General features: G+C 41.8%; 1 protein-coding gene and 1 pseudogene across 2 annotated transcripts in view; one reads left to right on the forward strand and one right to left on the reverse strand.

The window, feature by feature from the left end:
• Window positions 1-539: 539 nt before the first annotated feature.
• TIMD4 (T cell immunoglobulin and mucin domain containing 4) overlaps window positions 540-27,585 on the reverse strand; it is a 42,340-nt gene continuing 15,294 nt past the window's right edge. Inside the window, exons 6-9 of one of the 2 annotated variants that reach the window (XM_003900423.4) lie at window positions 7,795-7,844; window positions 3,590-3,707; window positions 1,940-1,979; window positions 540-722 (exon numbers count right to left, since the gene is read on the reverse strand). In XM_003900423.4, coding sequence (XP_003900472.2) covers window positions 638-722; window positions 1,940-1,979; window positions 3,590-3,707; window positions 7,795-7,844 — 293 coding nt within the window. In that variant the 3' untranslated portion in view covers window positions 540-637. The remainder of the gene's footprint in view (window positions 723-1,939; window positions 1,980-3,589; window positions 3,708-7,794; window positions 7,845-27,585) is intronic. The other variant, XM_009209471.3, reaches the window with a different exon arrangement.
• On the forward strand, window positions 5,501-6,224 carry LOC103885526 (annotated as a pseudogene).

Consider the following 27,585-nt stretch of genomic DNA (forward strand, 5'->3'; position numbering starts at 1 on the left):
ACATGAGATTTTCCTTCCAACAGCTGAAGAGTTAACAGCTCTCCAGTACTTCCCAGCATGCTTAGAGCAATAGCAACAGTAATGGAATAAGCACATGTTTCTCCAAAGGTAACCATCTTTTGGATTTCTACTCTCTTGACATTACCTTTAAGAGAGAAAAAAAAAAAAAAAAAAAAAAAAAGGCGGTCTTATTGACTGATGGAGCCTATAGATTTTTTTGTCCTGTTAGTTCACACAACACTGATCCAGCAGTTAATAAAGAAGAGATGTTCTGTATAGGCACGAGGAGCTCAACTAGGACCTATAGGCTAATGTCATCCGGAGACAGATTTTGCTTTAAGTATTTCTTAATCTCAGAAGTGCTCTGAGATTGAATGGACTCCCTTGGGTGTGGTAAGGAGTTCACCCTCACTGAAAGTGTTCAAGTGTAGTGTGCAAGATCACTTAGCAGTGATTCTACAGAGATGATTAGAGCACGGACAGAGAAGGTGTGGTCTCTAAAGTACCTTTCATTCATGAAACTAAAGCAAGACGTGGAATAAGTGAATCCTTTTTATGAAACAAAGAAACCTCCTAAGACTTATTTTGACACTTGATTGTCATGCCGCCATCCTCAGTCTAACATGCTCCTGCATTGTTAGAGGGTAAAAAGTCCATCTTCATCTTCCCTTCCATGCCGCATGTCATTGAGGACATTTTTACTATCTCCAATGCAGTCTAGCCTGTAAACAGAAAAGAGGGGCTGATAATGGGAAACACAAGACTGGAAAACAAAACAAAAGACAGATGCTGCTAGGTTACAATGCAATTACCCTTAAAGTTCAAAGGGCTCACAGTTCATTCAGTCTAAGCTCCACATTTTATAGATGGGAAAACTGAGGCTGCAGGGGAAAAAGAGTTTCTGCCAATCCATTATAATGAGGAGATAAAAAAAATTCTTAGCAAAATATGAAATCATGATTTCAATACATTTATTTACCAAAAGGTCTCTAAGTATGACCTTGAAAGGTCACCTTGCTGGGCATCAATTTTCCTTCTTGTTAATACATATTGTGGTATTAATGCAATTAATTAGTGAAGGCAAGGCCTTCATTAATAATTTACATCAAGTTCCAGCACTTTGGGAGGCCGAGACAGGCGGATCACGAGGTCAGGAGATCGAGACCATCCTGGCTGACACGGTGAAACCCCGTCTCTACTAAAAAATACAAAAAACTAGCCGGGCAAGGTGGTGGGCGCCTGTAATCCCAGCTACTCGGGAGGCTGAGGCAGGAGAATGGCGTGAACCCGGGAAGTGGAGCCTGCAGTGAGCTGAGATCCGGCCACTGTACTCCAGCCTGGGCGGCAGAGCGAGACTCCGTCTCAAAAAAAAAAAATAATAATAATAATAATAATAATTTACATCAAGTTTTTACATTTCTTTTCCAAAAGCCAAGGAATAGGGCAGATAGCTAAAATCCCTTACTAGAGAATCTTCAAATACCATTTTTAAAAAGGCCCCAAAACAAGCTACTCCCATGGTCTAATGGGGCAGAGGAACCAACTCCCAAGAATAATATTCTACATGCTTTTTTCACTTTCCATATTGCCAACTCTCCTCAATAAACTCCAGTTTAACAATGGCCTCTTAAACTAATCTACCCATAGGTGAACAAAAAATTTCAAACAGAGTAGAGGGCCATATCACCTTCTTTCTTTTGCATGCTATACTTCTATTAATCCTACCTGCCTTGGTACTGGCATTTTGTTCAGACACAGTGTTAACCGAGACACAGGTTAATGTGAGCTAAATCTGCACAACTTTTTCACTTCTAATGTCACATTTTTCCAACTCTATAATCGGAACACAAGCTCAAGTCATTAAACCACTGAGTAGTAGCTAATCATTTGTAACAGCTTGTACAATCATTACAACACCCATTCATGCAAGATCAATTACCTTGTGTGTTTCTGCAAACAATTGGTTTCCATGAGTTTCCCTGAAAAGACAAGTCCACAGTGTGAGCCTAGGGGCTGCGGTGCATAGAACATGCAAAATGCTGGGGGAATTCCAGTACTGCTTCCCAAAGAGCAGACATAGGCCAAAGGTGAGAACCAGTGGCTGGCTTTGGCAGAAAAAGCCATTCCCTTTCCCAGGTCAAACACTTGCTATTTTAGACCACAGTCAGTGCTCATCAATTACACAGTTGTTCCAACATTCTGGGCAATGGTGTTAAGCTATTTCATTTTGAGTCATCTGTCTATCCAGAATTCAAGTACTCACTTGGGTTTTAAAACACTTCTTTATGAGACATACTCAGAATTTTCTGAAACTGTAACCATGCCTTTGTAGGAAGACTAACAGCAGGATTCCAGTAAATTTTAAATTTATTTTTGCACCTGGGGCAGGTGTTGAAATATACAAGTTTCACTATTATTCAAATCAGCTGAGATGGTTACTAGTCTCATCTCCTGCCATACTGCCCTGAAACAGCTTTTGTTAATGAGTACAGAACAATTTATCCGCATTTTACAATGGTACCAGGTGCCATGTGCCTATAATTTGTATGAAAACCATAAGCTCTGTTTCATGGCTCGTTTTTGTAGTGTTTTAAAACTTCTGGGGGTAGGGTGGGGGTGGGATGGAGGTGCAAGGTCATGGAGCAGCTTGCGAATTTAATGAAAACTATAGACCTTGTCCCCTGAAAAATGCAGGCATGAACACATAAACACTTTTGCACATGAATTCAAAGGATTCACATTACCCTTGAAGTCCCTCTGTGGCCTCTAGGTTAAGAAAGCTTGCTTTTAGGGAACACGTAAGAAAATCAGAATCAGGCCAGGAGTGGTGGCTCATGCCTGTAATCCCAGAGCTTTGGCAGGCCAAAGTGGGTGGATCACCTGAGGTCAGGAGTTTGAGACCAGCCTAGCCCACATGGCGAAACCCCCTCTCTACTAAAAATACTAAAATTAGCCCCACGTGATGGCACGAACCTGTAGTCTCAGCTACTCGGGAGGCTGAGGCAGGAGAATTACTTGAACCCAGGAGGCGGAGATTGCAGTGAGCTGAGATTGCACCACTGCACTCCAGCCTGGGCAACAGAGTGACTCTCCGTCTCAAAAAAAAAAAAAAAAAAAAAATGAAGAAGGAGAAGGAGAAGAGGACTGTTCATGGTCTTTGTCCTGCAACAATCCTAGCCAAAAGAACAAGCGACAAGCTAGGGTTTTCTCAATCAAAGAACAAAGGAAGTGAAGAAAGTGAACAAAGAATAGTACTTTCCTCTTAAGGCAGTAATAGGGAGAAAATGAATTAGGCATGTCAAGAGTATACCATCAGGACTGGCACAAAAATGTCCAATAAATGAAGGTGCTTTTCTTCCGCTTTTTTCCCTTTTCCAAAATGTGAACTCTACCAGGAGGTTAATACACAGAGCCATTAGCAACTTGTGGAGAATGAGCTTACCTGTTACATCCCTGACCGGGATGGGAACAATGACAGAACTGAGTCTCTTTGGGGAGGGATAAAGGGGAAGGAAGTGGAGACAACTCCAGATCCTCCTACAGTCGCCAGGGTTCTGAAGTGCTCCATCACCTGGCCCTCCCTCCTTACCTCTCAGGAGAAACGCCATGAGCAATGCCAAGAGCACAAATCCCAAGGAGGGGGCGAGGATCATCAGTAGTTGGGAGATGGGCATTTCATTCTTCATGGGCACGGGCATTCCATCCATCTGATGGGTCACAAGCAAGGAGATGGGCCCAGTCACTGCTAGACATCACTCTCACAGGATGACATCCTGGCCTAATAGTACCTTATAACCACCAGCAGTTTCACTACATTTTCACTACATTTCACCACCTTTTGCCAAAAATCTCTGAAAACCTAAAACACGTGATCCATATCCCAAAATTTTCCAAAGTGTTAGACATCAGACATAAGGAACTGTGGGGCTTAGGGGTCTGAGGATAAAAAATAACTGTTGTGAGCTATGTTTTCCACAGTCAAATCTCTTTCCTGGCCACTGCTCAAATCCTTTGAGCTCTCCCTAGCCCTGCGCCACTCTTTTCATGGCTGACTTAGGCTACTAGAGAAAACAGGATTGAAGAGAAAATGAAACTTAATTTCACATTTTCTACAGCAGTGGTTCTCAAAGTCTAGATGGGAAGCCCATGAGATCAAAATGATTTCCATGGGACATTTTTTGCCATTTTCACTATCATTCTGTCATGAGATGTACAGTATACTTTCCCAGAGGCTATGTGATGTGTGGCGTCATTGCTCTCACTTATACAGAATGTGGAAACAGATATGAGAATCCCTCTGTCTCCTATTAAGCCAGATATTAATGAGACTTGCAAAAAACGTAAAACAATGCCATTTTTCTCACTAATTTTCTCATTCGTTTTTCTCACTCATGTTTTTTCAAAATAGAGTTAGTTGCCATAAAACATACTATGTTAGCACAAAGCGGGTTTGTTATTTTTAAATAAATTGATTTTTAAAAATGTTTAAAATACAGACACCTGTATGACAAACTTGCACATGTACCACTGAATCTAAAGGAAAAGTTTAAACTTTTTTTTTTTAATTTTAAAAATGAGATGATATCTCACTATGTTGCCCAGGCTGGGCTCAAGCTCCTACCATGGCCTTCCAAAGTGCTGGGATTAAATTTTTTTTTTCTTTTTCTTTTTTTTTTTTTTTTGAGACAGAATCTCAGTCTGTTAGCCAGGCTGGAGTGCAGTGGTGCGATCTCAGCTCACTGCAACCTCTGCCTCCCGAGTTCAAGCAATTCTCCTGCCTCAACCTCCCACGTAGCTGGGGTTACAGGCACACACATCCAAGCCCGGATAATTTTTGTGTTTTTAGTAGAGATGGGTTTCCACCATGTTGGCTAGGCTGGTCTCGAACTCCTGACCTCAAGTAATCTGCCTACTCAGCCTCCCAAAGTGCTGGAATTACAGGCGTGAGCCACTGCACCTGGCCTAAAACATTTTTTTTAATTGTAGAAATGTCTCCGTTTTTTCTGCTGAGCAGTCTAGAGAATAAAAAACAAAACAAAGTCTCAGTTTTAAGAAACTGATTTTTTTTCTTTTGTAGAGACAAAGTCTCGCTCTTGCCCAGGCTAGAGTGCAGTGGCAATGATTACAGCTCACTGCAACCTTGAATTCCTGGGTTCAAGCAATCCTCCCACCTCAGCCTCCTGAGTAGCTGGGACTATAGGCATGCATCACAATGCCTGGCATTTTTTTATTTTTATTTTTTAAATATTTTGTAGAGACAGTCTCACTATTTTGCCCAGGCTGGTCTCGAACTCCTGGGCTCAAGCAATCCTCCTGCCTCGGCTTCCCAATGTGGGATTACAGGAGTGTGTCGCAAGACCCAGGCTGTTATTTTTTTATTTTTATTTTTTTTTGAGACAGGGCCTCTCTCTGTTGCCTAGGCTGCAGTGCAGTGGCACAAACAAGACTCACTGTAGCCTCAACCTCCTGGACTCAAGTGATCCTCCCACCCCAGCCTCCCAAAGTAGCTGGGATTACAAGTACATGATACCTTACCCAGCTATTTTTTTTTTTTTTAATGTTGCCCAGGCTAGAAACTGAGTTTCAAGAGTATAAAAAGACCCTGTGAGAGTCCTCACTGCCAGTAACATGTTCAAGGTGATTTAGAGGTCCATGGGGCTGGCCAGCCTGAGCCTACTCACCTTCAAAGTCTATGTGGCACCAAGAAAGGACTCCCCTCCCCAAAATCCCATGAAGGTTTATGAGCTTTTACTCTACTAAATTCTCGAGGGCCAACCTAAACATGCAGAGGAGTCAAGGACCCAGCTTAGGAAAGCATCTCTCAGCTTTGACATCATCATGAGCTATATGCAAGTTGGTGTCAGGAAAGGTACTCCTAAACGAAGCCCAAGATGTAGAGTTTGGTTCAATGGGAGTGAGACAGCTATGAATATCTCTAAAATGCACCTGCTGGATTTTTTCCATGACTAGGTGTGATTGGTTTTGCTGGCCTTGTTGGACTTCTTTTGGCTAGAGGTTCAAAAATAAAGAAGCAGGCATTTCTATCTGGTTTCATGGGATTAGCAGCCTCTATCCATTATCCACAACAAGCCATCGAGTTTGTACAAGTCAGAAAGGAGAGATTATATCAACGGGGTTTACAAGGATACATAGCTGGGGAAGATTTTTGGAAGGAGAACTTTCTAAAGCCAGGAAATGTGAGGAATTCATCCGAAAATAAGTAGAAAATTCCATGCTCTACACATTTTAATCAGTTATAGGTAAGCAACAGAAACTTCATATGGTCAATCAGTATTTTTACAGAAAAATGGCAGAAAAGTCAGTATCAAATATATTAAACCGGCGTTCTTCTTCAGGAAAAACTATACTAGGCCTCTGTTATCTTGGGTGATGCCATCCTACAAGCAAATGAATCTGAAATCCTTTCACTTAGAGATAAGGCACAAGCCTTGGAACTCCCTGTGCTCCTGTTGCTATTCACATACATGATTAAAATCCAAGTTAAAAAAAAAAAAGAGTATTGTCCAGGCATGTTGCCTCACGCCTGTAATCCTGGACTTTGGGAGGCCAAGGCGGGTGGATCACTTGAGGCTAGGAACTCAAGACCAGCCAACGTGTTGAAACCCCATCTCTATTAAAAATACAAAAAATTAACTGGGCATGGTGGCATGTGCCTGTAATCCCAGCTACTCAGGAGGCTGAGGCAGGACAGTCACTTGAACCCAGGAGGCAGAGGGTGCACTGAGTCAAGATGGCACCACTGCACTCTAGCTTGGGCAAAAGACTGAGACTTTGTCTCAAAAAAAAAAAAAAGGAGCATAAAGGGACCCTGATATCAAAAAAATTGAGAGGTGCTGCTCTGTAGGCAGGCACTGAGGCATCTTGCTGGGGCTATGCCATCTCCATTGACCAAGCTATGCTCTCTCCCTCCCTTCCTGTTACATTCTCTAACACACAGAATCCCAGAGACAGTGGGCACAGCAACCAGGACAGGACAACAGACAGTGTCTGACAGAGAGATGGGGAAGAAGAAAGAGGGGATGGGGAAACTTTATTTATCCTTTACAGACTTCTGTACTGCCTGAAAGCTTTCACTTAAAATGGTTTGAATCACTTTTGTAATAATAAAAATAGTACCCTCAGAAAATAAGAGAAATATTGATGGCAGGTGTTGATTCTGCAGTATGTCATGAATTCTGGGTCACACAGAAGGAACACACAATGATCTTGCATGTTTTTTGGTTTTTGTTTTTGCTTTTCAAAGCATTGGCGCATATAGAAGTAAGAATCAAGGTTATTTCTGCCAAGAGTACAAGTCTATAAATTCTTGGGCTGTTTCATACTCGTTGCAATGAATTTTTCTAGTTATCAATATCCTGCTTTTCTTAGTTCACCTCTGCAAAACTCTGTGGATTTTTTGTTTGTTTGTTTGTTTGTTTTTTGTTTTGTTTTAAGAGACAGAGTCTCCCTCTGTCACCAGGCTGGAGTGCAATGTCACCATCTCGGCTCACTGCAACCTCCGCCTCCTGGGTTCAAGCAATTCTCATGCCTCAGCCTTCTGGGTAGCTGGGACTACAGGCATGTGCCACCAAGCCCGGCTAATTTTTGCATTTTTGATAGAGATGGGGTTTTGCCATGCCGGCCAGGGTGATCTCGAATTTCTGGCAGAGAGTGATCCGCCCACCTTGGCCCCCCAAAGTGCTGGGATTATAGGCATGAGCCACTGTGCCTGGCCACTGCTGTGGATTTTTACGATTTAAGTGATATACTTCAAATACTTCACAGATTGTTTACCTGTCCTGTTTTTGTTGTTTTGTTTTGCTCAGGAACTGCAGTATCGGATGCTGGGAAGGAAAAGAGAAGAAAATGGTTATATGTCTGGTGGGGGAATAAAGCATCACATCCTGAAATAGGTAATTAAGAGCCCATCTGGAACTGCAGCTGCTGTATTTAATTATTTAATCCCGTGTTTTTTGTATAATCTATTTATGCATATTTGTTTTGATATGGTTTTAATGTAAAGTTTATCTGCTATACAACATTATCCCCCAGGAACATCTCCATTTTACAGATGGGTAGAGTCAGGCATTGGGCCAGCAGGCGATTGGCTCTAATTTTTCTGTAGGCCTCAGCAATTCATTCAGGATTTTTATCCAGCAAGAAAATGTGTCAGTTTTCTATAACAAATATTTACTGAGCACCTATTATAGGCCATGCAGTGTGATAGCTATACCTTGGACCTCACAGAATTTACAACTTAGTGCAGAAAACCAAATGTAAAAATGTAATGTAAATAGTTGAAAACATAATTAGTTACAAGTGCAAAATTCTGGGGAAAAAAACCAGTATGAGTTGTTATAGGGACATATCATGAGGTTGCCAGACTTGTTCTGGAGGGTCAAGGAAAACTTCCTTGAGAATGGGAGTTTATGCTGAGAGGTGGAGTCATGTATTCTTAATCTATAGTTGAGTTACAAGGGAACCATACTGAGAATCTACCAAATGCTAAGCACTGTTCCAGGCACTAAGAATACTGTGAGACTGTGGCAAGGCCCCTACCCTCAAGAAATTTACAGTCCATTAGAGAAGAGAGACCGAAAGATGATTTCAGCCTAACAGGCCAAAGGTAGTGATGGAGCACACACAGGCTGCTGGAAGGGCAGGTAGAGGAAGAGGCATTCAGCTCAACATTGTAGTTCATTGAAAGTTTTATTAGAATAAAGGTTCATGAGGACAGAGTCCCTGTCTGCTTGTTCACCAATGGGACTCTGATACCACCTGGCATATACTTGGTGCTCAATAAATGTTTGTTGAATAACACTTCTGAGTTAAGGTCGTGTAAGAATTAGCCAGGCAAAGAATGGTGGCAACGGTGTTTCAGGTGGACAGAACAGCATCAGCAAAGCTGTGGAAACAAGAAAGAGCGTGGCGCCCACATCAGATGGCAAGCGGCCATGAAGAGGTGAAATGAGGGGTGGTAGCTGCAGGACATGAGACAGGTGAGCAACAGCCAATCAGGGAGGGCCTTTGTTTCCTGATGGTGAGTCTCCATTGGATTCTGTAGGCAATGGAAAACCACAGAAATGTTTAAGCATGATATGGTCCAGTTAGGAGGATAAGGGAACAGCCAAGATGACAGTTATCATCTAATTCCAGGTCTGAAATTCTGAGCTAGTAAAACTGAAGAGAGAGAGAGATTTCAGAAATGCTTAGAGGGGAGAACAACAGGATATGGATGTTGAATGTGGGAGTGAGAAAGACAGAAAAGTCTTTGTTACCTCACCAGTTCCTACTTGAGACACCTGGCCATGGCCTGAGCTGTCCACTAAGACTGAGAACAGGGGCAGGAGTGGAGAAGGGTAAGTCTAGGGGAGAAAGGTGATGAGTTCACATTTACAGTCACTGAGTGACTGTGGGGCACATGCAAGCAGAAGTCGCCTAACAAGCCTCTGATGCATTTGAATCTAAATCAAACTCAGGAAAAGGGTGCAGCTGGAAATACTGATTTGGGAGTCATCAATATCCAGGGAGCAGTTGACCTCCTCAGAGTATATAAGAAATCCGGCCTGGGCACAGTGGCTCACGCCTGTAATCCCAGCACTTTGGGAGGCTGAGGTGAGGGGATCAAGAAGTCAAGAGATCGAGATCACCCTGGCCAATATGGTGAAACCCCGTCTCTACTAAAAATACAAAAAGTAGCTGGGCGTGATAGCGTGTGCCTGTAGTCCCAGATAATCGGGAGGCTGAAGCAGGAGAATCACTTGAACCCAGGAGGGGGAGATTGCAGTGAGCCGAGACTGCCCCACTGCACTCCAGCCTGGCAACAGAGAGAGACTCCATCTTAAAAAAAAAAAAAAAAGAAAAAAGAAAGAAAGAAATCCATGGGCTGCATGTTCGAAGAGAAGAGCAGGGATCCTGGAAAACATCAGCATTAAAAAGTAGGCAGAGGAGGTGGAGGAGAAAAAAAAAGAAAAGAAATGGTCAGAGAGATCAGAAAGTAAGAGCAGTATCAGAAGCCGGGGCCAGGAGGAAAACATCCAGGAGGGACGTAAAGTCATATGTACAATAAAATCTTAAAATAGAAACAGAACTTCAATAAAACACACAGGGAGAGGTCCTGGATATAATAAATACCTAAGCTAATAATTAATGAAATTGATCATTGTTTCCCCAGAGCTTCCTTTGTACTTAAGGCAAAAGGATAAATGTGGGAGATTTTGTAAGGCTCAGAATTTGGTATCAGAGAGCTGATCTGTTCATCAGGAAAGTGACTTGTTAAATGCCTAGGAACAAAGGAGAAATTCAGCACGTTTTCATATCCTAGAACTAAGTTATTGTTGTTGTTTTTCTCTCTACAATTATCCCCTACAGTTGAAAATTGCAGGTAAGAATTCAAAACTCCTACCCTTGTTCTGTCAAAATCCTGTTGTATTACAATCATTTGTGATGAATTATCCTGAAATTGAAACCATCAAAGGGAAAAGCCAGCCTGGGTCAGTTTTATCAGAGCTAATCTGTATTTTAAATTGGAATCGTCCAATGGGAGAGACATTTTGCAAACACAAATGCTGCTGCATGATACCAAACAGCACTTTTTTCCTTCTTCTTCTTCTTCTGAAGATGCTAAAAGCCCAAATGGGAAGCACTCCAAGGGCTACAGTGTCATACACCGAATGGTAACACTGAGGACAAGTTGATGGTGCTTTTTCTTCCTTGTGAAAAGTAGCCATGCCAGTGGCGAGGGGATGGGGGTTAGAAACGGCAAAACTACTGATTTCCAGGTTGTCTGTGTTCCCCCAGCCCTTAGATTCTCAAGTCCTTGAACTCTGACACATGTGTACTGAGACAAAGGCAGGAGCCTCCCAGAACTTGGTAGTAAAGCAATTCTGCAAGACGGAAGTATAATGAGTAGCATAGTATCACTACCCCCTCTCCCCACCAAATCACATCCACCCAGAAACTCAGACTGTGACATTGTTTAGAAATAGTGTCTTTGCAGATGTAATTAGTTAAGCTCTTGAGAGGAAATCATTCTACATTTAGGGTAGGCCCTAAATCCAATGATTGGTGTCCTCAAGAGAAGGGGTCACAGAGAGACACACACAGAGAAGGTCATGTGAAGACAGGAGAGATTGGAGTGATGCTGTCATAAGCCAGGGAATCCCCAGAGTACCAGAAGCTAGGAAGAGGCAAGGAAGGGTTCTCCTTTAGAGCCTCCAAGGAGAGCATGGCCGTGCCAACCTCTTGATGTCAGACTTCTGCCCTCCAGAACCGAGAGAGAATAAAAAGTTCTGTTGTTTTAAGTTTGTGGTACTTTGTGTTACAGCAGCCCCAGGAAATAAATTCAAAGGAATCAACACACAAAGATCGAAAGCAACCTTAAACGGGGGTAACCAACCTAAAAAAAAGTCAGGAAGTGGGTGCTGAGCACAGGTAAGAAGACTAAATCCAATGAAAGATCCTAGTATTAAACTACAAAGAGTATAACTCTAATGTCATATTATTATTATTAAAATTCCGTTGAACTTTATTTATTTATTTATTTATTGTGGAGACAGAGTCTCGCTCAGTCGCCAGGCTGGAGTGCAATGGCGCGATCTTGGCTCGCTGCAACCTCCGCCTCCCAGGTTCAAGCGATTCTCATGCCTCAGCCTCCCAAGTAGCTGGGATTACAAGTGTGCACCGCCAATTTCTTGTATTTTTAGTAGAGATGGGGTCTTGCTATGTTGGCCAGACCAGTCTCAAACTCTTGGCCTCAAATGATCCGCACGTCTCGGCCTCCAAAGTGCTGGGATAACAGGCGTGAACCACTGCACCTGGCCTCACACTGAATATTTAATCCTCATAAGCAACCCTATGAGGCAGACATTATGCCATATTGCCAGTGAATAAACTGAGGCCCATGGGGTTGAGCAATGTGATGGAGGTTGGACAGGTGGTAGCTGTGCAGCTGGTATTTGAACTGTCTGACTGACATAAATACCTATACTGTTAACAACCTCATTACACTGGAGCTCAAGTGCCTTGTACCATGTAAATAGCATGTCCTACTGACAGAAGAAAGGAATGTTCAGGACAGTGATTTTCACTGAATGTAGCAAAAGGATAGTTTAGGACAGTATTCTCTAAAGAGGGCTTTGTACTTACCATGAGTGTAGTAGGCAATCCACTGGCTGTGGGGAAAATGACATCTTCTATTTACATTTATGTGTACTTTATCTTTTAAACATTTTCCAGAAGGATATATTTCATAGTGTACAGAACAAATTGGTAAACAAATATAAATAAGCATCTTAATAATAAGAATACATTATTTTTCATCAGAACACATTATTAGTCTGGTCTAGAGAAGAAGGAGTCATTCATCTCTCAAATGTAGTTTGGAGACTGTGGTCAGCAAAATAATGACACCCAAATATGTCCATATGCTAATCTTCAGAAACTGTGAATATGTTCTCTTACATGGCAAAAGAGATTTTGCAATGTCATTAAGTTAAGGATCTTGCAATGAGAAGATTATCCTGGATTATCTGGTGGGTCTAATGTAATTACAAGGGTCCTTATGAGGAGGCGGCAAGAACATTAGAGAAGTCAGAGGATGTGTGATAAAGGAAGAAGAGCTCACAGAGATATTTGAAGATGCTATGCTGCTGACTTTCAAGATGAAGGAAGGGGTCACAAGCCAAGGAATGCCTCTAGGAGCTAGAAAAAGCAAAGAAACAAATGATCCCCTAACAAATCCAGTATGAATATAGCCCTGCCAACACCTTGATTTTAGAGCTTCTACCCTCACAACTGTGAGATAATAAATTTGTGCGTTAAGCCAGTAACTGTGAGGTCATTTGTTACAGCAGCAACAAGAAACTAACACAGAGACAGTGGTCCCTAAGACCTTCCAAAAGAACAGTGGCTCTGGGACAGGCACAAGAGATGAAAGGAAGATTGACTTTTCACGTTAACATTTTTTGTATGCTTTGTACTTTTTCCATGTGTGTGTATGATGTATCTTAAATTAATTAAAATTTAAGCAATAACAAAACAATCTTAACATTAACTCCACTTTTCCTAGGTACATGGATTCACCAAACCTTCTGGTTAATATTAGATTTTTCTACAGGATGAGTATGTGTTTTCAGGAGGATTACAGGTTAGGTCTCTTGACAGCTAGAATTCTGTTAGTATATTGGCTTTCTAGCTTGTATTTTGGTCTCTTGAGTTCTTGGTAGGCATGGGCACTTTGGTAAAATGAAATTCCTGTAACATTTAACTTTAGATCTTGGAGTATTGCCAAGTGCTTGCACCTCAACCGTCTTCACTGTGGCATCCTGGGACTCTCTGCCATCACTAAGTATTTATCTCAACTTTTCTGGCTGTGTGACCTTGGCTAAAATACTTTCCTTCTCTGAGCCATAGTTTATTCATCTGAAAATATTAATATTTCACCAACTGATCTCCTATGTCCTTTTTAACCTTTCTAATTCTGGATATCTTTTTACAAAGAATTTTACTGAGAAAAATTATCATTACACAATACTCTTTTAAAAGGATATAAAACTACACTTAGTATAGGAAATGAGTATGCAAATACTTAAAATACATACAGAAATACAATTGTGTATTTTTAAATATTTGTATACTCATTCCCCAAAGAAAACTAAAAAGAAACATAAAGACTGAATACATCTGCTTTCAAGTAGAAATACCAAGAGAATTATAATTATTCTTCCCAGTACCATTTTAATTTTGTCTAATTTCTAAATTTTATCAAATGTGATTTTTTAATGGTAAATTTTCTTTGTATCATGTGTTAATCACTGGAAACTCCACGATGCTTGAGGCAAGAGCAAATTCTTGGGGTGTGTGTCATTTCCCCGAAGCAGCGTCAAAGCGACCTTCTATGTGAAACCTTGAAGACAGGTGTTAGAAACCCAGTAACCCACAGCCAAAAAACGGTTAGAATGATGCTATTAAAAAGGGATACCCTCCAGATCTGAAAGTACTGACATGGAAAGCAAACTGCCCAATAGATATATACTGCTTGTTTTTTTATGTCCAAAGAATTTTTAACAGTAAGTACATATAAAACCCAACAAAGGCCTGCTAGGATTAATACACTAGTTAATTGTATTGTGCCAGCGTCAGTTTCCTGGTTTGGACAATGTGCTATCATTATGTAAGATGTGATCATTTGGGACACTGGAGGAATATAGGAGAACCTCACTGTACTATTTTTGCAAGTTCTCATGAGCCTAAAATTATTTGAAAACAAGCTTTAAAGAAAATGGTTTAAGGGCCGGGTGCAGTGGCTCAAACCTGTAATCCCAGCACTTTGGGAGGCCGAGGAAGATGGATCACCTGAGGTCAGTTCACCACCCGCCTGGCCAACATGGTGAAACCCTGTCTCTACTGAAAATGCAAAAATTAGTTGGGTGTGGTGGCGGGTGCCTGTAATCCCAGCTACTCCGGAGGTTGAGGCAGGAGAATGGCTTGAGCCTGAGAGGCAAAGGTTGCAGTGAGCCAATATCGTGCCACTGCACTCCAGCCTGGGCAACTGAGTGAGACTCTGTCTCAAAAAAAAAAAAAAAAAAAAAGAAAGAAAGAAAAGAAAATGGTTTAAATATCAGCCATTTCACAGTATTCTATCGAATATATGAATGGTATATAGCAGCTTTGTGGGAAAGATTTCTTGAATGAAACTGTTTAATGAAATTTAAAGTGAGTTTAAAAGAACATAGAATGATTTTGAAAAGAAAAAATTGAAAGTTTTTATGAAAAACAATAATCTATTGTTATGAGGAAAATTAAAAAGACTGGGCAAGGATCACGCCTGTAATTCTAGCACTTTGGGAGGCCAAGGTAGAAGGATCATTTGAGGCCACAACTTTGAGGCGAGCCTGGGAAACATAGCAAGATGCTCTTTCTACAAAAAAATTTTTTAACAGATTAGCCAGGCATTCTAGGCTGCAGTGAGCTATGATCAGGCCACTGTACTACGGCTTGGGCAACAGAGCGAGATCTTGTCCCCTCCCCCCTCCAAAAAAAAATCTGAAAAGTAAAAGGATATAGTCCAACCTGTAACAGTGGTAATCTCTTTATCTGTTGGCACTACAGTGGCACTCCAGGTTCAAGCGATTATCCTGCCTCAGTCTCCTGAGTAGCTGGGATTACAGGCCTGGCTAATTTTTGTATTTTTAGTAGAGATAGGATTTCATCATGTTGGCCAGGCTAGTCTTGAACTCCTGACTTTGAGGAGCTGTGATCCGCCCACCTTGGCCTCCCAAAGTGCTGAGATTACAGGTGTAAGCCACCGCGCCCGGCCCTTTCTGGCCCTTTACAGAAAATGTTTGCAGATCCCTACTGGTCTACTGGTGCAAAAACAACCCCCATGGTTTCAAGGAATTAAATTTAATTGTAAGAGCCTTCAGAACTTAGGATGATGATAGACTTCCTTTTCAACATGGCTGTGCTTACCGTGGTACACCAGAACCTGCTCTGTCACTCAATTAGAACTGTGCTATGTGCAGTTCTGAAGTGGCATTACACTTTTAGACAAGAAGATATTTTAAGAATCCACTTTTAATATCCCCGTTCCCATCCTATTCATAGAAACTTGCTTTAAAATTAGCAGAGACTTTCTCTTTGAATACATTTATTGAGTGCTTACTATGTGTCATGTACAGTTATAAGCACTTCATATAAATCATCGTTTTTTAAAAAACTTGAGACAGGGTCTTGCTCTGTTGCCTAGGCTTGAGTGTAGTGTTCAATCAGGGCTCACTGCAGCCTCAACCTCCCAGGCTCAGGGTATGCTCCCACCTCACCTCTGCTTCCCAAATAGCTGGGACTACAGGTGTATGCCACCACACCTAGCTAGTGGTTTTTTTGTTGTTGTTGTTTTTGGTTTTGGTTTTGGTTTTTTTGGTAGAGATGGAGTTTTGCTATGTTATCCAGGCTGGTCTCAAACTCCTGGACTCAAGTGATCCTCCCACCTCGTTTTCCCAAAGTGCTGAGATTACAAGCATGAGCTACCACTCCCGGCCAAATTATCACATTTAATGCTCATAAACCCATTTTACAGATGGTAAACTGAGGCTAAAAGAAGTTACATTGATTGCCCAAGGTGACACAAACAATTAAAGGATATTTGAAACCAACTCTGAATGACTCAAAAAAAAAATGTTTTTAACGAGTCTGACAGAAAAGAAAAAAAGCAGATTATAATCCTACTTGAAAACACAAATTCTCTAATGAGTGAGCTTCAAGCCAGAAATCAACTGAAAAGAAGAGCACTCTGTCTTCTCAGTGGGTGCATTTTAAAACAGATATCACATATGTTGACTCATCATTGAATTCATAGATGCTGGGACTCATCTGTCCTATGTTTAAAACAAAATTAGTTCTGAAATAAGTCAACTCAAAGATACAATTTTAACGCAATCCTGGAATTTTAGAAGTGACAAGTGCAAGCCTTCAGAGAACAGTTTCTTTTCTTTCATGGGTAGCCTCGGGCTTACGCTGCCCCCTGTGGATCATGGGCGATATGGTCTTAATATATCCAAAAGACAGCAAAAGAATCCAAAAATCACAATCTGAATGTTTAAGAGTTGGGAAGGATTTGAAATTGTCTCTTCCAATTTCTTTTTTTTTTTTTAATTTGTCAAGAGGGAAGCTGAAATCTAGAGAGAAATGTTCATTTGCACAAGATTTTACATAAATAACAAAGGAAGGGACTACCTATTTTGCTGACCTCTACTCAGAATTCATATTTTCTGACCTTTCTCAGCAGCACTAATACAGATCTAGAATTTCAAAACCCCTGTTGAAAGTGGAAGCACACATTTATTGAATTCGCATACTTGCTTTAAATTCTGAAGGCCTCTACATGTTTTTATACACTTAAATGAATATATACACTTAAATGAATAAATCAACAGAGCATTACATACATCCAGGCGTTCCTTAGGTCAAAGGGAAGAATTGGGTGGGGTCCATGTTGGTAATTATGAAAGAGAACAGAGAGCAAGTTGTGTTCACACCCAATGTGTTTCAGAAAGAGGAAGAAATGGTGAGATACTGTCACATTTCACGCAGATTAGGTAGATAGAAGAAAACCAGAGATTCTAGAACACCATTGTTCAAGAGGCACCTTGGTTCTGAACCTTGGCCTCAACCTTCCACTGCTCTTGAGACACCCTAGCAACAAAATCTTGTCAACCCTGTGAGAGCCTAGAGTCACCTCCTTAGGCTTCTGTTCTTGTGTGACAATAGCCAAGGGTCTCAGTAGAGCACAGATAAGACCTCATTCCTAATCGTTCATCACTGGACTCTCCTCTGGAGGGCAATGTCTAGCACTGTGCTTTGCCCACACTAGCTGATCAATAAATCTTCACCGAGGCCAAGCGCAGTAGCTCATGCTTGTAATCCAGCGCTTTGGGAGGCCTAGGTGGCCAGATCGCTTGAACGCAGGAGTTCAAGACCAGCCTGGGCAACATAGGGAGACACCATCTCTACAAAATAAAAAAAATTAGCTGGGCGTGGTGGCACATGCCTGTAGTTCCAGCTACTCAGGAGGCTGTGGCAGGAGGATCCCTTGAGCCCAAGAGATCAAGGCTGCAATGAGCCATGATCACACCACGGCACTCCAGCCTGAGCTGCAGAACGAGACCCTATCTCGAAAACAAAAGTAAATAAATCTTGATTGAGGGAGGTAGGAAGATCTGCATTTGACCTAAAAGCCTCAGAATTATTGATAACAACAACAATAATAATAAATGGCTACCATATACTGAGCACTTACTGCATGCCAAGTGCAATGTGAAGTACTTCTCGTGTTCTTAGTTGATTCTCAGAAGATGCTCGGCGGTAGTTACCATTATTGTCCTCATCTCACAGTGGGAAACTTGTGGCCTAGAGAAGTCCGGCAACTTGCTCAAGTTGCATAGTAGGAAGGGACAGAGCAAATCTCGGAGCCAGGATCATCTACCTTCGGAGCCCAAGCTCTTATCCTCTGGGCTCTATGGACTTTGGAAAACGTGGCAAGATGAGTGCTGGAGACTGAATACAATGGGAACAGTGGTTCACGCCTATAATCCCAGCACTTTGGGAGGCCGAGATGGGCAGATCACCTGAGGTCAAAAGTTCAAAACCAGCCTGGCCACATGGTGAAACCCTGTCTCTACAAATACACAAAAAAAGAAAAAGAAAAAAACATTAGCCAGGCATGATGGTGTGTGCCTGTAATCCCAGCTACTCAGGAGGCTGAGGCAGGGGAATCACTTGAACACAGGAGGCAGAGGTTTCAGTGAGCTGAGATGGCGCCATTGCCCTCCAGCCTGGGTGAGAGAGTGAGACTCCATCTCAAAAAAAAAAAAAAAAAAAAAGAAAGAAAGAAAAGAAATGAAACCCCAGTCCTCCACCACCTGGATGGGTACAGTTTTTGGAAAAGAGATTATAATAATCATTATTATCAATGATTATTATTGCGAGTACAACGTAAGCATCTGAAAGTGCACAAAGCACTTTCACATACATTATCTTATTGGAGCTTTAATATGAGTCTATGAGCTAAGCAAACTTGGGCAGACTTACTGAAAGAGGAGGAAAGGCCAGGCGCGGTGGCTCACGCCTGTAATCCCAGCACTTTGGGAGGCTGAGGCGGGTCACGAGGTCAGGAGATCCTGGCTAACACGGTGAAACTCCATCTCTACCAAAAATACAAAAAACTAGCCGGGCGTGGTGGCGGGCGCCTGTAGTCCCAGCTACTCAGGAGGCTGAGGCAGGAGAATGGCGTGAACCCAGGAGGCGGAGCTTGCAGTGAGCCGAGATCATGCCACTGCACTCCAGCCTGGGCGACAGAGCAAGACTCTGTCTCCAAAAAAAAAAAAAAAAGAAAGAAAGAAAGAGGAGGAATGAAAGCTCTGAGGGGTCCATGTCTTGCCCAAGGCTGCATTAGTAATAATGAGAGCCAGTGAATGGTAGTGCAATGACATCTGATTTCAGGTTCCACTTCTTTTCCCCTCCATTGTACTGTTGAGTATCACAGGGTTCAACAGTCCCCAATTACAGATGGTAGATCTTGCCAAAGGGCATTTGTACCTTTATTTGTTGACTTGTTTACAGGGCAAAAAACAGAGAGACCACACTGCAGAACTCACTGAGGTTTACTCATTTATTCTATCCGCTGTGAAATCAGAGACCTCTCCAGTGCCTGGAAACCCCTCTCCGGCTCTGCGTCCGAGAGATGTTTTGACTACAGAGGGGGGCCACCCAGCTCAGTTTGTTAGCCATCAATGGGGACCTATCTTGGGGCTGGCTTTGTGTTGTGTTTCAACAGCTCACCCCTTACTTCTTTTTCACTCTTTGTTTCTCTTACATGGATATACATCTTTTAAAACTTGGCAATTTTATTTGATCTTATTTGGTTGACATTTCTGAAGGTGAGCTGTTAGATGTTAGAATTACATGGGTTCAATTCCAGTGTTATTAATAAAAAAATTGTACAGTTGGTAGACTAAAATGCTATTGTGGGAAAAAATAATAAGAATCCACTTTTGTCCTTTTCCTGTATCCCCCAGCCGGGTTACTAACTGATTCAAGCCTGTGAACAGCACTGGGCATGAGAGATAAAACAAATCTGTTAATACCTCATGAAAGATGTTGACTTTGAAATCAAGTGCATCCAATTTATTTCTTCCTAACAATGGCATTGGTGAGTACAAATGTCGTTTGCTTCATTCCTCTGCCTTTCTCTGTTCCTTCTGCTGAACTTGCACTGAGAATGGCAATTCCTCCTACAACTTTTCCATGCCCTTGATCAGCGAAAGGCTCAGAAAAGTGTCAGGTTCTGACAGGGCTCAATTTTATCTTTACTTTATTAAAATAGTGCAACGTAGGGCAATGAGCTCTAATTTGGGAGCCAGAAGAGACTCCTACCTAAGGATGAGTGCTCACTCCTCTTTAAACTTTTTAAATGTCTCTGTGCCTCAATTTCCTTATTTGTAAAATAAGGAGAGTGTACTATACTAGTAATTCCTAACTGCCTTCTTGGGACCAGGGCTGTGGCCTCAAAAGACTCATCTGAGGTTTGTTAAACATACAATTTCTTGACCCCACTGCCAGAGGTTCTCATCTGCAAGTCTTGGGTACGCTAAGGAGACCTATATTTTTACTGAGTTCCCTGTGATTCCAACACATGATCAGGTCTGGTATTCATGGATGAGATGACCTCCAAGTTCAAGGTCCTGGTTCCCCAGTCTTCTCCTACCTCCTTGAGGTCAACATGAGATCTGACTGTTCTCACACCTTCATTTATTCTCTCCTCACCCTCTTCTCTCTTATCTCCAGGTCTAGATCAACCTACCTCTGCCACATTTGACTGCATCCTCCTATGCCATGCCAGAATACACCTTGCTCATTCAATGGCTCCTTCCTTCTCTACCCTGCCTTCCCTCTAAATTTCTTGAAAGAACATCAAACATTCATCCTCTAGCAATTGCTCATTTCGGGATTTCATGAAGTCCGCCCACAGAGCTCATACTCTCTGTCCACTTCATGGTGACCCTGCTGCAGTACACAGTCACCTCTCTAAATGCCTCCTCCTAGAATTTCCTAATCTTTAACTACACCCTCCCTAGGCTTTGAGAGCCCAGATTCCTCTGCCCTTGTGCGCTTATGCATCCCATTCTACTTTTGGTATCTCCCTGTCTAGCTCCTTAGCTGACTTAGGAGTAGCTCCTTAGCTGGCTTTCCTTCCTCCACCACAAGCTCCCCCAGCGTACTGCTTCTTTGTGGGGAGAGAGTCTTCCTTTGCACCTCTTCATTTCTCTCTTCATCTCACACAATATCTTTAGGTGATTATACAGGAAGTTCCATTATCCCTCCTCTGCTAATGAGGCAAGATAATAAAATGTGTAAGAGCTCAGGTTCAAGCACCAAAGAGACCTGGGATTCAAATTCTGGCCAATTTTTTAACCTCTTCAAACCTTAGTTTTTCTCCTTTATCATGGACCTTATAATAGAATCTTCCTCGCAGATTTAGACAATTGCTCACAATGAGACAATGCACTGGACACATTGAGCCAAGCCTTGGCATATAATAAGTACTCAATAAGTGCCATTTATGAGCAATGACCTCCTAAATTATATCCTTAGTCTTGTACTATTCCTTTTGAGAGAATATGCATGAAAGTATTGGTATACTGGCAAGTCTTTATTTAGCACTTATAATGTGAATCATTGTAGTAATTATTTTGATCAGATATAAGTGCCAATTAGCAAAGACACCCACCCAGGAATCCATGAGTCAGCCCAGACCCACACTTCCAACTGCCTGTTAGACACTTCTCAGAGGCATTTCAAACTCAAGATCTCACACACAAACTTAACTCTTCCTCACAGAGCTCCTTTACCAGTTAACCCACACATTGACCCATTCTCCCAGCTGCAGAGAATTAGCCATCCTTCATTCTCCACTTAGGCCACCAAGTCCTCTGACTCCTAATTGCTAAATGGCTGTTACTCTGTCCCCTCTCTATTGTTACTGCTGCTATCATTCTAATCTAGACACTCATGCTTCACCTGAAGTATTGCAGGAGCCTCCAGCCTTGCTCCCATCTAATCCATCTTCCATATCCTTGCCAGAGCAATTTTTCCTAAAACAACTGAAAATGTCACTCCCTACTCAAAAAACGTGAACGATTCCTCATGACTCTGAAATAAAAGATAAATTCTTTAGTCGATCATACAAGTCCCTCAAGAACCTAGACCATTACCAGCTTCCTATCCCTATTTTTGGATTAAACCAGACTGTTAAATAATCATCCAAAGACATCATGCTTGTTTTACATTTGCCTGTCTTTGCTCATGCTGTTCTTCCATCCTGTTGGCTCTTCCCTCCTTAATAGCATTTTCTCCTTGAAGAACCAATTCAAAGGTCAATGAGTAAAATCAGCCCTGACCCTGGCCCTCATTTTCATTTTCACCTCTTCCATCTTGGGCCCCAGTGTACCTTTTCTTACCTCTATCTCAAAGCAGAGCTCACTAAAGGATGGTTTGTTATGCACAAGCCTGTCCATCCCACTGAAGTGTGATCACTTTAAAGATGAAGGCCATGACTTACTCATTTTTACATGTCCTATGCCACATAAAGTAGCAGGCAAATATATTACCTATTGTCATATATCCAAACCAAATGCCAGAGTTACACGGTACAGATTTAAAATTCCATGTCCAACCACATTTCCCTCTGAACATGCTTCCATGGAAAGGCCAGCTTGTTTTGGACCTCGAAGCTTTGACTGGCTTTGCAAAATAAAAATATATAGTAATAGAAAAAAACTGTTTCTCAACTCATCCCTAACCCACTCCCCCATATTCTTGTCCCCGGGACCAAGAAATAACTACCGTTAAGTATCACAAGGAAAGAAAAATGTTGTTATTGTCAGAGCAATCTTCATTTTTCCCAATTTGAATATTGACAGCAAAGTCCTCATGTGTTTTTTGGTGCTTTCAATTTGAATTTGCCCTACAGTTTTGACTTCCTGCTGATTATAGATATAATGATTCATTTGGGGCACAAGAAAAAGTGAAACCTCATATTTTAGGAGTAAGTAAGGAACCCTGCCTTCAAGAAAGCTCTGCTGAGAAACAGTAACTGCCAGTCTGGGAGCAAAGACCAGCTCCTCTACATGGGATCTGGACCACTGGCCTCTTGCCTTAGCTCTCTTCCTAACTCACTACAAGGCTTCTCTCAATTCCTTGGCCTTCTCTAGGTCTCAATTTCCCATCTTCTTAGTTTCCTAGTATTCCACAGACAAGACTTCCGCCCCGCCCCCCGCCCCCCACATCCCCCGGAAGTTCGTAGACACAAGTTTAAAATCCCTGAAATGTGAGTGTGAGTCCCAGTTCTCCCTCTGTCTAGCTGTGTGACCTTGGGTAAATCATTCTACAACTCTGAGCCCTATATCTGGCATCCAGAGAGTGGACGTTAGAATTTGCCACACTAAGTAGGTCTTCTTTGGTTTATATCTGCAGACCAGCCACCTAAAAATTGGAGGAGAGCATTGAGCTAGAAGGCATGTACATGGATTTGCTTTGTAAAATAAATAACACAAACCTGGAAGCATTTGGATGGCAAACTGGACCACAGCTCCTTTTCAGCTGTAACTTGATTCTCAAGCCTAAATTATAGACTAGAGCCTCAATAGACTGAGCAATGTGAGAACAAAACAACTGAGAGGCAGTTGAAAATTAAAGATGTTCACCCACAGGAATAAAACCAGTAATTGAGAGTTCTACAGAACCATCTAAACAGAGCTCAGTGAAAAGCTTTCAGAATCTCAGATTTATTCTAATACTGAGAATTACTACTATGAGATTGTAAAAGCTTTTGTAACTTCTCAGGGTTTGTGATTTTGTCACTCCTCAACTGTTTCCCTAGTGTGATTAGTAGTTAAAAAAATCGTAAAACCAAAAAGTATCTATGTACTTATCAGGAACAGCCAGTCAACTGGGAGCTGGCAGAGGTGGCCTCTTGTTACCCTGCTGGACTGCCTGAAAATGAAGGTTTGTGATCTGGAATAGCAGCAGAGATGTAAAGAAAAGAAAAAAATAGAAGTCCCTCCTAATGACTATTATTTACAAGCCAATAATTATGTACTAGGCATTTTTCTCATGCATATTGTCACTTAACAGCCCTACACAATAAGCACTACTGTTATCCCCATTTTACATTTTGAGGAAACTGAGATTCAGAAAAGGATAGAAGAAATAACTCACCTGAGATTCTACAAGAAAAACAAAAATCTCACAAAATGGCAGAGGTAGGATATAATCAGGAGCCTTTGGGCTCCCTGACTCAACTCTTTCAACTCCCACCTAATGCTACCCAACAGGCTACGAGAACAAAGTACAAAAAAGAAAGGATAGGAATTTGAGATGTTATAGAGGCAGTGAACATAAGCCGGAGATACAATCAGTAGGGAACTTAATCCCAGGCCACCTGATTTTATTTAGGAAATGGCATAGTTATGTGGCTTTTTATGTCCTGGCTTCGGAGTCCCTACCCAGTAGAGATGGGGCCTTTTGGGAGCAACTGGGGGCCATTTCACACATTCCTGCTACCAAACAAGAAATAAAATGAATCCCGGCTGGGCGCGGTGGCTCACACCTGTAATCCCAGCACTTTGGGAGGCCGAGGTGGGTGGATCACAAGGTCAGGAGTTCATGTATAGTCTGGTCAATACGGTGAAACCCCATCTCTACTAAAAATACACACACACAAAAATTAGCCAGGGGTGGTGGTGGATGCCTGTAGTCCCAGCTCCTTAGGAGGCTGAGGCAGGAGAATCACTTAAACCCAGGAGGCAGAGGTTGCAGTAAGCCAAGATTATGCCACTGCACTCCAGCCTGGATGACAGAGGTGAGACTCTGCCTCAAAAAAAAAAAAAAAAGAAAGAAAGAAAGAAAAGAAAAAAGAAATAAAATTAATCCCATAGGCGAAAAGGTATGATCAGAGTTCCTATGTATCGAGGTGTGAGTTTGTATTACTCTAACAGATTTGGGGGGAGTGGGACCTATGTCATATTTTCACGTGAGTTGTTACCGTTGTTTTGTCTGTTTGTGCTTGCATTTTTTACTGAATTATAGTTCCTAGCCATTTAGAGGATAATATCTATAGTTGCCTAGGAGGTTGTTGTGAGATTCAAATAAGAAAATTAATGCAAAAATGCTGATCATAGTACCTAATGCATAGATAAGTCCTCAGGGGATGTTAACCACAATTATCACTATGAATGTTTCATTACCAAAAGAACAGTGGGAAGAGAGGAAGTAAGGAGTGAAAGAATTTTATTTCTATCTGTTTTTATGTATCCCTAACAAAAAAGCAAGAGTGTAATATTTGTGTAATTTAAAATAAATGAATAGTGGTTAAAAGAATATGACTTTTAATTTCAGATTAGAAAGCCAGATAAAATAAAATGATATCTAAAGAGTGTAGAATCAGAGCTAGACATCCCGGACCGGACACCTGAGAGCTGAGTGGCCTTGGGAGATTTAGATAAAACAAAAATATGAGCATTTGCTAAAGAGGGATTAAATGAAGTGGCCCAGGAAGACAACTTGACACTGACCTAGCACATAATACGTGCTCAATAAACCCTGCTTTTCATCCCTAATGACTACATGTTCCATAGAGACTGACTGGCCTTCTTACACCAACCTCCTCTTCAGACCAGCAGCAAGGGTTCTCTCTTCTGGCATTTGGTCAAGGAGGAGAGAAATGAAAACTATCAAGAAGCTTATGGAAGGTAAAAATCACATGACCTCTTGTTCCCTTGTAATTCAATGTAAAATAGTTCAAGATTTAAATGGAATAAAGGATGATGGTGTTAGAATGCTCTCCCTACTTTCCATCACCTTTCTAGTCACTGCCTTCTCTTTCTTTGTCAGAAAATAGTCCCCTATCCTTACCCCATCCCATAAACAAAGAGGGTTTGGATCTTTGGCACCCCATTTCCCCTAAATTATCAACTCCTAGTCCAGATTTTCTGTTTTCCCACTGTATGAGTTAGTGCAGGCCAAAGCGTCTTAATGTCAGGTCCCCCTGGCATTTCATCCTGAGTTACAGTCTTACTTCAAAACCTGTCCCCTTCCATTCACTCTTGTCTATTTCCTCCAATTCTGTCTTCTGAGCTTTTTCTTTTTTTTTAGACAGAGTGTCACTCTGTCACCCAGGCTGGTGTGTAGTGGTGCTATCTTGGCTCACTGCAAGCTCCGCCTCCCAGGTTCACGCTATTCTCCTGCCTCAGCCTCCCGAGTAGAGTAGCTGGGACTACAGGTGCCTGCCATCACGTCCGGCTAATTTTTTTGAATTTTTTTTTTTTTAGTGGAGATGGGGTTTCACCCTGTTAGATAGGATGGTCTCGATTTCCTGACCTCATGATCCGCCTGCCTCGGCCTCCCAAAGAGCTGGGATTACAGGCGTGAGTCACCATGCCTGGACTCTTCTGAACTTTTGAGAGTGATGTTACATTGTTTCCTTCACAGAATTAAAGGATGCCTGTTTCCTGGGTAATAGAAATATAGAAAGGAAGTCAAACTCTCCATTAATCAGGATAAGAAATGAACAAGATGGGCCGGGCAAGGTGGCTCATGCCTGTAACCCCAGCACTTTGGGAGGCCGAGGCAGGTGGATCGCCTGAGCTTAGAAGTTCAAGACCACCCAGGGCAACGTGGTGAAACCCCATCTCTACTAAAATACAAAAAATTAGTCAGACATGGTGGCATGCACCTGTAGTCCCAGCTACTCGGGAGGCTGAGGCACGAGAATCGCTTGAGCCCAGGAGGCGGAGGTTGCAATGAGCGGAGATCGCACCACTGCACTCTAACTTGGGCTACAGAGTGAGGCTCTGTCTCAAAAAAAAAAAAAAAAAAAAAGAACAAGATGACATTTTCTTCTCATAAGATTGAAAAAGTTACACAAATGGTCACATCAAGTGTAGGGAGGATATGGGAACGCAGACACTCTGTGGGTGGAAAAATAAATTGGCACAGCCTTTTCTGAGAACATTCTTCTACCAGCTGTTAAATTTAAAGGTGCACATTTCTTTTAACCAGTAATTTTTACTTTTCGGTCCCCATCCTAACTACAGAAACACTTGCATGAATGTTTAGGGAGGCACGCATGTCCTAGGATGTTCACGGCCACACTGTTTATAAAAAGGAAACATTGAAACAACCTAAATGCCCCTCAATAGACAAGAAATACTGTGAGTACTCATAATATGAAATACCACACAGCAGTTTGACATAATGATACATATCTACATAGATTAAAGAGGAAAGTGGACCAATATATAACGATAAGTGAATAAAACAAAATTCAGAATGCTGCATATAGTGTGATAACACTGTTTAAAAACATGCACAAAACTGAACTCTATATTTCTATATCTAAGATGTAGACACATAAGGGAATGGAAAAAAGACCTAGAATGGTCATCTTCAACTAATCACAGTTATTATCTCATGGCAGGCGTCTGGGATTGAGGACAAGGAGTGAAAGAGAATTTTATTTCTATCTGTTTTTATGCACCCCTAACAAAAATGCATTAGTGTGATATTTGTGTAATTTAAAATAAAAATTTGAAAAATGAATAGGTGGTTTTCCTACTATCATTCCTGGCGTCAGGTCCGCAGTTGCTAAGGAAGAAAGAAGATTTCAACAGAGGGGCTTCGGAGATGAGCAGAGGAGAGGAGAGGCCAGAACTGATGCTTGCAGCATATTTTGCTTTCACCCCAGGTGGCAGGAGGATGTGGTACGTGGCCACAAAGGAGCCAGAATAGTTGAATCCCAAGACAACCAGACAGATGACAGATTGTTTCCACATCCAAAGACAAGCCACTCATAAGAACATAGCCTCAGGCCAGGCAGGTGGCTCTAGCACTTTGGGAGGCCAAGGCAGGAGGATCACTTGAGGCCAAGAGGTTTGAGACCAGCCTGGGCAACATGGTGAGACCTCATCTCTACCAAAAAAAAAAAAAAAAAAAAGGAAACAAAGAAAGAAAGATAAATTAACGAAGTAA

This window comes from Papio anubis, chromosome 5 (assembly GCF_008728515.1).
Source record: "Papio anubis isolate 15944 chromosome 5, Panubis1.0, whole genome shotgun sequence".
Lineage (NCBI taxonomy): Eukaryota > Metazoa > Chordata > Mammalia > Primates > Cercopithecidae > Papio > Papio anubis.